Below are 17065 nucleotides of genomic sequence, written 5' to 3'. Positions count from 1 at the left end.
GCTAAAGATGAATGGATCACCAGTTGTTTTTCCCTCAAGCTTATGGAACAGATGTTAATTACTGACCTTTCCTGGATCTGAGTGATGATAATTTATCAGACAAAGGACACATTTCAGGAATTCGGGACAAAAGGTATAGTTTTAGGTTAATGGGGCGAGATGTTTATTGAAAACAAGACAGAGGTCTCAGAGTCCTACCCTGACTACCTAGCAATTTCTACCTCATTCCCAGTCCCTTTGTTGGATCCTCAGGAGGGGAAGCCTGATGTGGGTTTCAGAACTTTCACAACAGTGGGAGAACTTATTGGGTATTATTGTTCTCCAGTTTGTGGGTCACCCACCTGGCAGTATGGGATTTGATTTTATCACGCTGCTACCATCTCGCTGCAGCTTTGTCTTTGTGCAGCTTCTTCTTGTCTTTGGATGTGGTGTATCTTTTTTGGTGGGTTCCAGAGTCCTCCTCTGATGGATGTTGAACAACTAGTTTAATGTTGGTGTTCTCTCAGGAGGAGATAAGTGCATGTCCTTCTATTCTGCCATCTTGAACCAGAAGTCTCAATTTATTTTCATTTTGTTCTTTACATCTCTGTGAGTGTATTGCCTAAGGATATACTTTCTTTCCTTGCCTTACTTTCTCTTCCTTCTTTTTTTTTCTTTCTTTATTTTTTAAAAATTTTTCTTTTACAGTATGTCTCAGTTTTAGAAATTTATAATATGTTTATTCAAAAAGTCAGCATTTATATAAGCTAAATATATAAAGTGAATGTCTATAAATCTATAGTTTCTAAAAAATCTATAAAGAAATTGTGTACTGTAAATAACCATTTATACTTCAAAAATGGTGTAAGTGTGTTTGTGTGTTAATATGAGTATATGTGTAAGAGAGAGCCGGGGGAGAGATAGATGGAGATAGAGAGAGAGAGACAGAGGGAGAATTCAACTGGGGAAACTTTGATAACATTGCACAAGACTCCTCCTGATTCTGTGTGAAGCAGAGTAATAGGCTTCCTGTAATTAGGTCTTTAGGGCTTTATTTCTGGAGTCTCATAAGTTTTCTACATATTTCATCTATGAAGCAATTGAAAATTTTGCACAGAGGTTTAGAAACATCCTTTAGAACATTTAAATTGTGTCCCAAAGCCTGAAGCATGTTCTTTAGGTATTTGTGGGTCTCCACAATGGGGTCGTATTTCAGCCTGGGCTTCAGGGGCAAGTTGTCCTATTCGTAAAATTTATTATTAAATATTAATTTTCTTTCTATTTTGAACTAGAGGAATCTAACAATTCTTTATTTGACCTATAGGAATTTATCCTAGTTCTCATACCTGCAACCTGCATACTTCTATAGATGTCAACAAATCAGTGAATTTGTGCCATTCTATGGCAAATGATTACTCATCAGTAGCTGCCTCTTTAGAGGTTCATGAAATGAGGAGTCATGAAAACTGGCTACATGTTAAAAAGAAAGATAAAAATGTCTATTGTTGCTCCAACCTAGAAAGAGAGTCAGAACCTGGTTTGAAGGTAAGTTATTATAAAGACAAGAACCAAATCTTATCAACTACAAGCAAGAGTTAGACTGATGGGTTAAATGTGTCAAGTTTGAAAATAAGATGTTTTTCTCACTGAAGAGAGACTAAATATTGGAAATGGAATTTAAGGGTCTAGTCACTGAGAGGTAATAGGGAAAAATAAAGACTTTTGAGATCACAAGAGTAGTTTAACATGCAATGGCATTGAGCAAGGAACAGACTGGAGTTTGCCCAGTAGTTATGAATTCCTTTGTGTCAGTGTGTAGCTTTTTAGAGTAGCACACAGTATTTGAACACTCTGTTATCATTTTTAGCTCATTAAGGCTCACTACACAGTATAGAGGGAACTCTGTGTTCTGTAGCATGAAATTCATAAGAAACAAGTCTTTCCTGGTCCCCTAGCAGCAACTCTGATTCATTTGGCTCAATCAACTGAGAGCAAGATGAACTACATGCCACATACTGTGCTAGGGACTCTTTGTGCAGAGAAAACATGTGAAGAGGAAAACTATGACCAATTTGCCTTAAAGAAACCTCATATGTGAAACAGATGATTTACCAAAGCAGTGAATAGCCAGAAAGAGACCTGACTGAGCATTATCCTAGTGTGTTTGCATACACTATTGGTGACTATTTTGAATATTTGCTTTTCTATTATTAGGTTATAATTGTAAAAATGAGGGACTTTTCTATTTATTTTTTTTATGTTATAGGCTTGCTAAAAATGTTAACACAGTTTCAGTAGAAAAAAAATAAAATTAGCCATCTTTTTAAGACAAGGAACATACTAATGCCTCCCTAAAATCCTATTTTTTTTATGGAGTGAATTGAACCTTATGAGTGATTTTTCCTACTTGCCACTCAATTTGTTGACATCCCAAGGATCAGAGTGTGACAAAGGACTGGAGTGTTATATACCGTGATAAAGTGTATTAGGATTTGATGGTAAGATGAACATAATACCATTTGCCAGAACACTGTGTGTGACGTGATTAAACTTTTCAGCTGTATATACCTGGCCATGGAAAAGACGATGATTGGTTCAAAGATGTAAAAAGACTCTAACAAAAGGAAGAACCGTGATAGAGTGGCATAAAGGAAACTACTAATAGTGGAAACCATTACTGTGGTAATTGTATAATATATACTATCTCATTTAATCTTATCAACAAATATATGGTACAGGTGCTGTCTTTATCTCCATGCTATAGCTGGGGAAGGTGATGATCAGAAATATGCCCAGGCCACCCTGCTTAGTAAGGGACAGAGATACCATTTAAACTAAGCCTACCTGCATGCCTGTGTTCCTAACAATATTATGTTATAAGTTTGGTAGAATATGTAACATATAGGCAGCTCATGGAACAAGGGTTTTTGTAGAGATGATTTTTATAGCTGTAGGTGTAACCTGCATTACTCAATGAACTTCACGTGTATCTACTGCCCTTTGGGGTTTCAAGTAGTTTACACAGTAACTCAGAAAATCTGAAAAATTCTAACAAAATGCAAATTTTATGAAAAGCTACAAAATATTAAGAGCTGGGAACAGGAGATGAGTTTAGAATGGAGAAATGAAGTTGAGTTTGCAGTGATGCTGAGGTGACTAATTATGTCTGGAAATTGGGAAGGCAGACCTGAGATTCAGAGCAAAGTACCTTTTAAAGATAGGTGGACAAAGAATTCTGAAGAGGGACCGCTCTTTGGACTTGTGGATGAAACAAGAATAATAGCTAACATTTATTGTGCTGTAATTTTGTTCCAGGAGTCTTACTAGCTCCTAAAGGTAGTAGCACATTTAATGGAAAGGAAATGACTGGGGTAGAAGTATAGATTCTAAACCAGTTCAGAGGATAGCTTGCAGTTTGATGGAGGGACAGGGGATCCATATGGGCCTGAAAATCCTAATGATACTACTGAAAGTATCTTGAATATTAAATTATGACCATATTTAAAGGACTTGTTAGTCTTTAGCAATTCCCATTTAAGGTGTGATACTGAATAAGAAGAGTTTTTAACTGTATGTAGTTGTGTCCCATGGCAGTGGATGGTTTGATGTCGTGTGCCATCAGAAAAGTGAAAGGAGAAAGGTTATACATCTCAAAGACAAGAACTCTTTAGCTTAAATGTAATTTATTTTATGGTAGGTATTATAGTCACAAGATTCAAAATGTTTAAAAGGTACTGAACAACATATAGTAAACAGCCTCCCTTCCATTTCTGTTAATGAAGTATTCATTTCCTTTCCTAGAGATAACAAGTTATTCCTGTTTATTTTTCTATAGGTATTCTACATAGGGGCAAAAAAATGTTGGTATGTGTGTGTGTGCACGTGTGTGTATGTGTACAGACACATATAGTGACTCAGACGGTAAAGAGTCTGCCTGCAGTGCAGGAGACCCGGGTTCCATCCCTGGGTTAAGAAGGTCCCCTGGAGAAGGGAATGGCAACCCACTCCAATATTCTTGTCTGGAAAATCCCATGGACAGAGGAGTCTGCAGGCCCCAATCCATGGGGTCACAAAGAGTCAGACACAACCGAGCTACTAACACACACACACATACACACACACACGTGTGTGTATGCGCGTGCGTGTGTTTGTACACACACATTTATGATTCTGTTTAACACTGCCAATTTGTCCTCCACAGAGGATGCACCAATTTATGTGTTCACTGAGAATGTATAAGAATGTCTGTCTCCCTACCTTTAGAAGGCAAGGTCATTAGAAATGTAACCATGGCTCATCCCTGTAAGACATCAGTGCAGTGCTACCTAGAGGATAAGTCACAGTGAGTGATATTAGGAAATTTCTCTGAGCAGAAGTTCCTTAGTAATTTGGTCACTAAGTTTCTTAAACATTCCTTTCTATATATATATATATATATATATATATATGTGTGTGTATATTATATATATATAAACATATAAAGTACCAAATAGAGTAACAACATGTCAATTAACAATAATAGCCTCAATTCATGTATCCATTTTTGTGTTTCTGGCTAATATATATTTTGATCTTCAAATTAATCTAAATTTGACTCTCCTAATTTATCTTGGTAGCATCTTGGAATTGTGGGGTATGCTTGTAGTTCTATCCTCCTTTGGTGTTTGAGGGATAATTTAGGAGATTAGGAGCATTCTAGTTGAAAAAGTTCATTTGGATTTATCTGTAAGCTGGTGCAGAAAAACCTAAATGAACTTTTTGGCCAATGCAATAGTTATTTTTTACAAACAAATGTTTGGTCTGTATGTCAGATTGTGAAAGTAAAGAAAGAAGGTAACTCACCACTTATGGAACGGAAAAAAATGAACAAAGTGTTCAAGTAAGGCAAACAATTGGTGAATGACAATTTAATCAGCCAGCAGAAATAAGAAAGTGGGAAATATAAGTAATGCAAAACAAGTATGTAATAAAAATAAATTATTGGAAGGAAAGAAATGAAGTACACTTATAATTGTATTCTAAAGTGAATGGAGTGAATATGCTCATAAAAAGCAATGACTGTAAAAAGAATTAACAACTTATACCCACATATATGTTGCACATACTTAGTGATCAGATATTTTTATACAATTATTATTATATTAGTTTATTTTATTATAATAAAAAATGTGACCTGTAAGTTTAAAGTTATATATTTTTGGCAGCAAGTTACTTGATCCAAGTTGAAAATGTCAACAAAAAATATGAATTCTCTTTGGGGGAGATATTATGATTTATATATATACACATAATACATGTATACACATAATCAGGGCATTTATTGAATGCACTATTCAAATCTTTGAGATAATTTTTCTGCTAGCTATATTTAATCAACTCTATATAAATATTTATAATCAAGTTTTACTTGTGTACCTAGGATTATTTTTATATGCTTAGTTTCTGTGTTGTTTAGTGTACACCTGTTTATGGCTGATAACCTTCTTCATAAATTGTGAATGTTATAATTAATTGACCTATTTTTATCACATTTTGTACTTCCCTGGATCAGGAAGATCCCCTGAAGTAGGAAATGGCAACCCACTCCCATATTCCTGCCTAGAAAATCCCATTGACAGAGGAGCCTGGTGTTCTACAGTGCATAGGGTCGCAAAGAACTGGACACGACTGAGTACACACAACAAAGAGAGCTAAAGTTGGGCTTCCCAGGTGGCACTGGTAATAAAGATCCTGCCTGCCAAACACAGGTGATGTAAGAGATGCAGGTTCAATCCCTGGGCCAGAAAGAACCCCTGGAGAAGGAAATAGCAACCAATCCAGTATTCTTGCCTGGATATCAATATCATAAAAGTAGAATTTAAATTTAAAATACAAAATGTGATAAAAATTAATTGTAACATTCACAATGTATGAAGTTTATCAGCCATAAATAGTTATACACTAAACAACACAGAACTAAGCATATAAAAATAATTCTAGATATACAAGTTAAACTTTATTCAGTTCAGTTCAATTCAGTTCAGTAACTCAGTTATGTCTGACTCTTTGCAACCCAATGGACTGCAGCATGCCAGGATTCCCTGTCCATCACCAACTCCCGGAACTTGCTCAAACTCATGCCCATCAAGTCAGTGAAATCATCCAACCATCATTATATAGAGTTAATTAAATATAGATAACAGAAAATAATCTCAAGGATTTGAATAGGGCATTTAATAAACCTGATTATGTGTATACATGTATTGTTGTGTGTGTATATATACATATATATAAATGTCTCCCCCAAAGAGAATTCATATTTTTTGTTGACATTTACAACATGGATCAAGTAAGTGGAACCCCAAAATATATACCTTTAGAATTACAGGTCACATTTTTTATCATAATAAAATGAATTAGATATAATAAAATGGAATACAAGTATCTGAACACTAGGTATGCATATCTAGATAACACTTGGATTAAAGACAGAAGGAGAAAAAAATTATCTGGAAACCAGTAACAAGAACATTTCATATAGAAATCTACAAAGTGTTTTAAATGACCCAGAGCTAGAAAGAGGATGAAGATAAAATATTAAGAAATAGTTTTTCTTATTTCATGAAATTATAAAATACCAAATAAGCCTAAAGAAATTTACAAACACAAAAACCTACATTAATGAAACAAAGTGGAAAGGACAAATCTCTTCAAAAGCATTAAAAAATTTTTTTGGAGAAAACTTGTAATAGGGGAAAACCTCTTGTGAAACTCATGAAAAGAGAAATCAATTAAGAATAGCAGTGAAAAAGTAGATAGAACTACTCATAAGAGGAGACTACAGAATTATGAAGAATTATACACTAATAGATCTATTTTTGTCACAGAAATGAATAATTTCCCTCAAAATATAAAGAATTAAAGTGCTCTCAAATCACCATTTTGAACTCTTCTTTCTGACTAATCCCCTATTTGGTCTGATGTTTCTTTTGAAATATGAGTGCTGTCTATTAGATTACATGGTATTCTAGACCGTGAGTCAAGTTTTCTGCAAAATGGGCAATTAAGTTTGAACTCCACAGCCATATGGCTTGGATTCAAGTTCTGGCTCAACCACTTATTTAGCTATGACCTTGACCTTGACCTTAAGCAAATTACTTATTTTCTTCCTTTTTTATAATGAAAATGACAATGCTAATAATAGCAATAATTGCCTAATAGGGTTGCTTCTGAGACTAAATTAGGTAATGTACAAATAAAATAATTAGTAGTCATTTGGTCCTTGGCTATATTCATTTATTCAACAAATATTTCTGAACCTCTTATCTCTGTGTCTGTTATATTGTAGATACTGGTATTGTAGAAGTAAACAAGAAAAAGTCCCTGCCTTAGTGAATTTTTCATGCTAATGGATAAGTCAGATAGTAAGCATAGCAGTATAACATGGAAAAGTGACAAGATGATTAATCTATTGTGTGGGGGTTTGTTGTTGTTTAGTCACTAAGTTATGTCCAACTCTTTGTGACTCCATGGACTGTAGCCCACCAGGCTCTTCTGTCCATGTGATTTTCCAGGTGAGAACATTGGAGTGAGTTGCCTTTTCCTTCTCCAGTGGTGCTTTGTAGCCAATAAAAATAGTTTACTTTTCAGTTACACATAATGCAATACTCGTATTTATTTTAAACCTTAGCTTGTGGCGACAAATATGACCAAAAGCTCAGGCTTCAGCAAGGAAGACTTGGGTTTGAATCTTACCTGTGTTCTAAATTTACCTTTAATTGAGTTTACTTAATGTTTTGCTTTATTTATTGTAAAATGTGGATGATGATACCTCTCTCCCAGAACCTTGATGAGATTCAATAAATTGCATGGCATATTGCTTGTAGCTTGAAAATATGTTCGTTTCTCTTCCCTTCCCCTCTCTATTCTATTTGGTCCACTTTATTTCTTTTCTTCTTTCTTTGGTCTATTCCTTTTTATATTTTCTTTTCTTCCTATGAGTATATGGTACTTCTACATTGGTTCATAGTTGAATATAATCATAGTAGAATACATATTTTATCTTAACATATTCTAATATATTACAGGTGAAAAAAAAAACCATACAATGGAATGGGAAAACCAAACGATTCTGGTGGAATTTTTTCTGAAGGGGCTTTCTGGTTATCCAAGGCTTGAATTACTCTTTTTTGTGGTAGTCTTAATAATGTATGTGGTCATCCTTCTGGGAAATGGTACCCTCATTCTCATCATCACTTTAGACTCCCACCTTCACACCCCTATGTACTTCTTCCTGGGGAACCTCTCCTTCCTGGACATCTGCTACACCACTGTCTTCATTCCCTCCGTGCTGGTGAGCTTCCTCTCAGAAAAAAAGACGATCTCCTTCTCTGGCTGTGCTGTGCAGATGTTCCTTGGCTTGGCCATGGGGACAACAGAGTGTGTGCTCCTGGGCATGATGGCCTTTGACCGGTATGTGGCTATTTGCAACCCTCTGAGATATTCTGTCATCATGAGCAAGGGTTCCTATGTGCCCATGGCAGCTGGCTCCTGGCTCATAGGAGTTGTCAACTCTGCAGTACAAACTGAGTGTGTAGTACAATTGCCCTTCTGCAAGAATAATGTCATCAATCATTTCGCCTGTGAAATTCTGGCTGTCATGAAATTGGCCTGTGCTGATATCTCAGGTAACGAGTTCATCATGCTTGTGGCCACAACCTTATTCACAATGACACCATTATTGTTAATCATTATCTCTTACACATTAATTATTATGAGCATCCTCAGAATTCGCTCTTCTGAGGGGAGAAGCAAAGTCTTCTCTACCTGCTCAGCCCATTTGACTGTGGTGATAATATTCTACGGAACCATTCTCTTCATGTACATGAAGCCCAAGTCTAAAGAGACACTTAATTCAGATGACATGGATGCTACTGACAAACTTGTATCTTTTTTCTATGGAGTGATGACTCCTATGATTAATCCTTTAATCTATAGTCTCAGGAACAAGGATGTGAAGGAAGCAGTAAAACATTTACTGAGAAGAAAAATTTTTAATAAGTAAATGGAAAAGGGACAGGTAACTGTCTGAAGCGACTTAGCAGCAGCAGCAGCAGTGCCTCAGATTAGAATATATCTTAAATGTATTACCACCCTGAGTTCCAAGGGTGTATGATATTGTCAGAGATTGATTGTTTTCCTAGCTTGACTCCATGGACTTAGATCTGGTCCTTGGAAGTGATCAGGTGTAACCCAAGGTAGTTTCCATCAGCCATGGCACAAACAGTACTATTTGAGGGTGCTGTTAGGAAATATGATGCCAATAGTTTGTGTGTGTAACATCCTGTGGTGTTGGAACATAATGCCCCAATGGAAACAACCTTGGAGTGGTGACCATATCTTTCGATTTGCTCAGAACTAATCTAATTAATACCAGCTGATACAGTGCAATTAGTAATTACTCATTTCATGTCAATAGTGTCCTAGTTTGGATCATCTAATTTATGGGCACACTAAACAGTAGGGCCTATTTGAGACAATGTAAGAATCAGTGTCAGACTTTATTTTTTTGGGCTCCAAAATCACTGCAGATGGTGATTGTAGCCATGAAATTAAAAGATGCTTACTCCTTGGAAGAAAAGTTATGACCAACCTAGATAGCATATTGAAAAGCAGAGACATTACTTTGCCAACAAAGGTCCGTCTAGTCAAGGCTATGGTTTTTCCAGTGGTCATGTATGGATGTGACTTGGACTGTGAAGAAAGCTGAGTGCCGAAGAATTGATGCTTTTGAACTGTGGTGTTGGAGAAGACTCTTGAGAGTCCCTTGGACTGCAAGGAGATCCAACCAGTCCATTCTGAAGGAGATCAGCCCTGGGATTCTTTGGAAGGAATGATGCTAAAGCTGAAACTCCAGTACTTTGGCCACCTCATGCAAAGACTTGAATCATTGAAAAAGTCTCTGATGCTGGGAGGGATTGGGGGCAGGAGGAGAAGGGGATGACAGAGGATGAGATGGCTGGATGGCATCACTGACTCAATGGACGTGAGTCTCAGTGAATTCCGGGAGTTGGTGATGGACAGGGAGGCCTGGCGTGCTGGGATTCATGGGGTCGCAAAGAGTCGGACATGACTGAGCGAGTGAACTGAACTGAAATGAAGAATCAGATTCCAGGGGAGTGATAGGCATAGCAGATCATAACAGTGTGATAGCAGTGTCCTGACGGGGAGGAGGTGGACATATATTCAGCACATGTGAGATACTCCCAGGGACTCTTCAAGTTAATTGGGAAGGTTGTTCATCATATTTGGAGATAGTTGACTAGGAAAACATGCTACAAGTTAGATTTTGAGTTGTCACTGAAAATTATGTAATGCCTATCTATAATAATAACTTTGTATGGATCTATGAACATTCAGGCAGTAATTCACTAGAATAGTCATTATTTCTGGCAGCTCCTATTAGGATACTAATACTGTATCATCTGTTTATTTAAAAAGTGTTATTTTCTTCATTATAGAGGGACTGAAAATCAACTCATCTAAAATGATATGTAAGCATTAAATAACAAGTAACATATATGAGCCCCAAACAAAGAAACTTTGTTTTCCCACTGAAAATGTTAGTTTTTCATCAGAAATTCACTTTAAAAAATAATTAAAATATTAAAAAATACAATTTAATAAGTTGTATAATATTTAGTTATCACTAAATATGTCTATATTTTCCATGTTGTAAATACATATTTCTAGAGGAGCCTGGTTGCAGTCCATGGGGTCGCTAAGAGTCGGACATGACTAAGCGACTTCACTTTCACTTTTCACTTTCACACATTGGAGAAGGAAATGGCAACCCACTCCAGTGTTCTTGCCTGGAGAATCCCAGGTATGGGGGAGCCTGGTGGGCTGCCCTCTATGGGGTCGCATAGAGTTGGACACGACTGAAGCTACTTAGCAGCAGCAGCAGCAGCCTGTGTTATACTCAGTAGTTTCTGTCTCCCACTTGCCTGCCATATATCCTGCCCCACTCAATACCACTGGTAAGCCCTCATTTGTTCTGTTTGTTGTTGTTCAGCTGAGAAGTCACATCCAACTCTTTGTGACCCCATGAACTGAAGCACGTCAGGCTTCCTTGTCCTTCACTGTCTTCTGGAGTTTGATCAAACTCATGTCCACTGAGCTGGTGATTCCATCCAACCCACCTCATCATCTGTCGCCCCACTTTCCTTCCATCCTCAATCTTTCCCAACATCAGGGTAGAGGGGAGATCTAGATCTGTGAGTCTTCTTCTTTTCTGTTACATTCACTAGTCTGTTGTATTTTTTAGGTTCCATGTATAAGTGATATCATATCACTTTTTTTTCTTTGTCTGACTTGTTTCACTTAGCATAATGCCCTCTGAGTCTGTCCATATTGCTGCAAAAGGCAAATCTTTTTATCTAAGTGTAAGGTCAGATACTACACAAAACCTAGAGGAAAACATAGGCAGAACACTCTTTGACATAAATTGCAGCAATAATTTTTTTGGATATGTATCTTAAAGTAAAGGAAATAAAAGTAGAAATAAAAAAATGGGGCCTACTTAAATGTAAAGGCTTTTGCACGGTAAAGGAAACCATCAGCAAAATGAAAAGACCGCTTAGTGAATAGGGGAAGATATTTGTAAATCATATGACCAATAAAGGATTAATATCCAGTATATAAATTAATCATACAGCTCAACCTCAAAAAAGAAAACTGCTGATTTGAAAATGAGCAGAAGAACTGAATAGATATTCTTCAAGAGAGGAAATGCAGATGGCCAACAGGTATATGAAGAGATGTTCAACATAGCTAATTATCAGGGAAATTCAAATCAAAATCATAATGAGATATCACCTCCCACATATCAGAATGGCTGCCATCAAAAAGAACATAAATAAAAAATGTTGATGAGGATGTAGAGAAAAGGGAACGCTTGTACACTGTTAGTGGGAATATAAATTTGTGCAGCCACTGTGGAAGACAATATGGAAATTTCTCAAAAAATTAAAAATAGAACTATCATATGACCTAGCAATTGTACTCCTGGATATACATCCAGAAAACATAAAAACATTAATTGAAAAAGATATGTGCACCCAATGTACATAGTGGCAATATTTGCAATAGATAAGAATGCATATTGTCATCCTGCTTATTTAACTTATACGCAGAGTACATCATGTTAAATGCTGGGCTGGATGAATCAAAAGCTGGAATCAAGATTGCTGGTAGAAATATCAACAACCTTAGATATGCAGATGTTACCAATTTAATGGCAGAAAGCAAAGAGAAACTAAAGAGCTTCCTGATGAAGGTGAAAGATGAGAGTGAAAAAGCTGGCTTAAAACTCAGTATTCAAACAATGAATCATGGCATCTGGTCCCATCACTTCATGGCAAATAGATAGGGAAAAAAGTGGAAACAGTGATAGATTTTATTTTCTTGGGCTGCAAAATCATTGCAGATGGTGACTGCAGCCATGAAATTAAAAGGTGTCTGCTCCTTGGAAGAAAAGTATGACAAACCTAGACAAGTATAATTTTTTTTAAACAAATTAGATTGCTTCTGAATGAGTCAGGATATGAGGAGCTAAGGTTCTAGAGAGAGAGTTAAACCTACCAAGACATTCTCTTCTGAACTGAAGGGAGGCCAAGTTTCTGAATTAAGGAAGTTAAATGATCTCAACAGATATAATTCATTTACCAATGAAACACTTGCTAATTTTTAGGCTTCCCAGAGTAAGAGTGCTGGAAATTGAGCAAAAGGAGGTTAAATATGTTAGGTTAGGTTTTATCAGTCCCACAGTGGGTATGAGATAAAAATTGAAGTCCATTGACTCTTGAAAGGGAAATCTCCCTTGTACAAACTCCAGGTTCTCAGTTTGGAACCTAGAGGGATAAATCTAAAATAGGAGATGAAACAGATTTTTGGCCAAGTTCTACAAAGTCTGAAATCCATCTCTACCTTGTCTCAGTGACTCTTTGGATTAAAGCAGTCTTTCTCAATCTAGGCTTGTATCAAAGGATAAAGGAAATTCTCTTTGTATAAATAAAACATCATCCAGAGATTATATGTTTTTTATGTATGATAACTGGTAAGATATAAGATCGAAAGATGAAAACAGATGATTGAAAGTCTCTCAGGATGATCCAAATATAGAAGTTACCAGACCTATTTGAAAATAACCAGTGTTAACATGTACCTTTACATACATTACAAGATGACGAGTTCACTAGAGCATTTGATATTATATTAAATCATCAAGTAGATATTATGGAGCTGAAAAATACAGCCAGAATGAGGAACTAGAGATGGATTTACCACACTTAGATGCAATTGAAGAAAGGCTTAGCAAATTGAAAGGTTAATCAGTAGAAATATCCGGACTGATGTATGGAGAAAAAAAGGATGGAAAATACAGAAAGGAGTGTAAGAGCTTGTATGGGTCATGTTGGGAAAGATTAGCATGTATAGCTGAACACTGAGGGGCAGAGGAAAGAGGGGAAATGGGGTAGAAAAGAAATTGGCTAATACTGAATGATTTTCTCAAGCTTATGAAAGACATCAAGACTTAAACTCAAGAAGATCTGTAATGTTAAGAAGGGTAAATAAAAAGAAAGCCTCATTTAAGAATCTCTTTGTAAAATTTTAGAAAACCAATAATAAAAATAAATATAGTCAAAGTAAATAACAGACATTTTTCCTCAAAGAAGTAGAGCCCAAGAAAACCAGAAAACAATCTAGAGCCCAAATCTCACCTTGTGGCCATTTAAAAGTGGAATAAGAATGTTTTATCTTCTATTACTCTGATAACTGAGATAATTGTAGAGATTGCTGAAAAGGAATGGGTCACATTACAAGCTCAGAGGATACTTGGGATGGCATCTCTACAGTTCTATTAATTGCAATGTTTGCTATGTAGTTCAAGGGCCATCTGCAGAGGGATGGAATAGGCAAATAGTGCCCTCTAGTTCTACTTGCACAGATATTTCTCAAGAATCAGGCCTTTTACTTAGCCAAGTGCCTTGAAATAATCACAAAAATTTTACTACTGTTTTGTTTTTGTTTTTTTTTTTTGCCCTGAATTTCTTAATTGAACGTGGAGAATTACACCCAGGAGAAATGGAAACTTTCTTAACTTCTTTAGGTTTCAGAATAACAAAGTTAAATTGTTTTGGGGGTTGGAAGGTCCCTAAAGCAGTAGAAGACTTTATTAGTGAAGTTCTAGGGATTGCCCTTTGGAAAATTTTGGAGAAAATCATAGGGGGTGATTTGGGCAGAACAAATCTTCATATCATTATTTCTCTTAAGAAATTATTAAACAGTTTTTAATTAACATGACCTATGTATGCTGACACAGTGAGTCAGGCAAGATTTGGGTTGATTTTTTGCAAACTAGGAACATCCATGTCCTTTTCTAGTATAATCTTCTGAGTAAAAATACCTCTGCACAACCCACTTTAATATAGTTTTCATAGAATACTATCAAAATTGCAAGTCTTAGAATCTTTTACTCTTTTGAGCACTACACTGGACTCTCAAGAAAGACTTTGCTGAAGATCACCTTTAAATATTGAAGCACACTAACCAAAAGTGAAGATGTGCATTCCGTGTGCTGAGGTAAATGGGAACAGACATTAGCCATCTCCTTCTGTAATCTCAAATTTACAAAATTTATTAATATATCTTAGCTATGCCAGGAAACCAGAATAAAGATATTTACTTTAAAAAGAAACACTAGTTGGTAGGAAAAATATTGAGATGAAGAAATGAGTTTTGAAGGTGGGATAAAACTTTTGACAATGTGTGTTCCAGAGTTTCTCATTTGCCTAGACAAGTCATTGAACTCCCTCAAGTATATATCAACTATTTTTTTGCATTTAAAATTTTTTATTGATATATAGTTGATTTACAATATGTGTCAGTGTCTAGTGTATGGCAAAGTGATTCAGTCAAATATATCCACATATTCTTTTTCATTATGGTTTATTATAGGATTTACATATATTATAGTTCCCTGAATTATCTGTCAATTTTAAAATGAGAAGGTTGGGGTAGGAGTTTGGAGTCTATTCTGGCTCTGACATTTAGAAAGAAAGAGAGGGATTTGTTGAAAAAAGCTTAATTATCTTAGCATTGTAATCAGAAATCATTTTAGAGAAAGAGAAAATATAAAGTGACTTGGAGTAGGTGAAACCCTGACAAAGATCTCAGATAAGAATGAGGGAATGAGTGGGACTCCATCTGGATGAGAAAAGGTGAAGACTTCATTGTTTTGTTTCGAAAAGTAGACAGAAGAGCAGGTGAAGGGAGAGGGAACACGAGGGCCCAGAGCCAGAAAAAGAAAACTGAGTGCTGGGTGGGGAAAACCCAATGGAGAAACCCTCAGTGGAGTGGAGGTATATTCCGACCAAAGTGGATGTTAGAGACCAGACGTGTCTAACTTTTGCCTCTCTGGAAATGATTGGTAAAGTGTTTCATTTTCATACATGGATTGGAGGTTGAAATTTTAATAATTTTGAAAAATGTGCTATGTTTTACAAATCTGAGCCAATGGGCCAGCACTGCAGCAGCATAGAGGCAATTATGCTTCAGGAGAGCAGGGAGAACATGAAATCATAAACCACTATTGTGATTCTGAGAAACATTAAAGCGATCATGGAATTGGGGTAATGGAGGGAGAAGTCAAAGCAAGTTAATCTAGATCTTGCAAATCTGCACAAGATAGAAGCTATTACCCTTCAGTTGTGTCCAACTCTTTGTGACCCCATGGATCGTAGCCCATGAGGCTCCTCTGTCCATGGCATTTTCTTGACAAGCATACTGGTGGGGGTTGCCATACACTCCTCCAGGCTTTCTTCTTCTCCCATGAGTCAAACTTGTGTCTCTTGCATGGCTTGCAGATTCTTTACTGCTGAGCCACCAGAGAGAGGGTAAAATCACGTTTCAAAGAGGTCAAGTGATTTGCTAAATTTTGCATGCCAGTAAATAGCATGGTTGGTTTCAGAGCCTAAAATCTCACACTCTGATAGTGCTCTAATTCCTTACAGAAGATGACATTTTGGAAAGTTTTTCTTCCTCTTCTAAGAGCGCAAGTGATCATTGTCTTTTTCACATCTCACCGAATATCAAATACTTAACACTAAGAGCTAATCATTTTGTTTCTTAATTCAACTGGTTACTTTAAGATCAGAGAAATTTGTAGATGTATAAAACAAGTTCAGAGGTCTTCAGGCTTTTATGTTGACACAGAGAACCAAAGTGAAAATGCATTTATCTTAACACATATCAAAAACTTGCCATGTTCAAAGCAGCCATGTGTAATTAAAACTCTTAAACATGACAGTACTTTGCTAGTGTTGTGAGGAACAATGTCTTCACAAGCTCAGGGTCCAGTGCAGTGGCAATAGGGATTTGCATATCTGGGTATGCTGCTGCTGCTGCTGCTAAGTCGCTTCAGTCGTGTCCGACTCTGTGCGACCCCAGAGACTGCAGCCCACCAAGACCCCTCGTCCCTGGGATTCTCCAGACAAGAGTACTGGAGTGGGGTGCCATTGTAGTCAGTGTGATATACTTGAACAACATAACTGTGTACGAAGAATGAAGCTCTACTTATGATTTATGGCATACAGTTTTGATAACTAATTGAAATATTCAAGAAAGTTAAGATTAGAGCCGGGAAGGAAAGGTACTTCAGGTAGATAATTGCATATTAAAATATATAAAAAATAAATTTGTATGCTAAGAATGTGGACCCACAGAGTGGTTGTTTTAGACCAGAAGGTAGAATTAGAGTGTTGGAAGATGAGATCAGAGAGGTAGGCAATGATGAGAATGTGAGGCTTGTGTAATTTGTGACTGAATTTGTTTGAACTCTATTTTGAAAGACAGTGGTTTTCAAACATACTTCCATATGTAATCAGATGTGACATATATTGTAAATAATTTGCTTCACATTATGAATTACTTACCTTTGTAGTAAAGGATGGGTTCAAGATTATTCCATAGTCACAAATGCCTTCTTGAAGACAGATATCACATAGTGTTAGAGTGAGTGGACTCTTGCTGATCTCCTGTTTATATT

The 17065-nt window shown here is 36.4% G+C and overlaps 1 protein-coding gene across 1 annotated transcript; it reads left to right on the top strand.

Moving 5' to 3' along the window:
- Positions 1-8065: 8065 nt before the first annotated feature.
- LOC102408433 (olfactory receptor 13C2-like) lies at positions 8066-9029 on the top strand. Its single transcript, XM_006039880.3, has one exon. The coding sequence runs from the start codon at positions 8066-8068 to the stop codon at positions 9020-9022; it is 957 nt and encodes a 318-aa protein (XP_006039942.2). The 3' UTR covers positions 9023-9029.
- Positions 9030-17065: the final 8036 nt, after the last annotated feature.

This window comes from Bubalus bubalis, chromosome 3, assembly GCF_019923935.1.
Source record: "Bubalus bubalis isolate 160015118507 breed Murrah chromosome 3, NDDB_SH_1, whole genome shotgun sequence".
NCBI lineage: Eukaryota > Metazoa > Chordata > Mammalia > Artiodactyla > Bovidae > Bubalus > Bubalus bubalis.
This window is presented reverse-complemented; position numbering and strand designations above follow the sequence as displayed.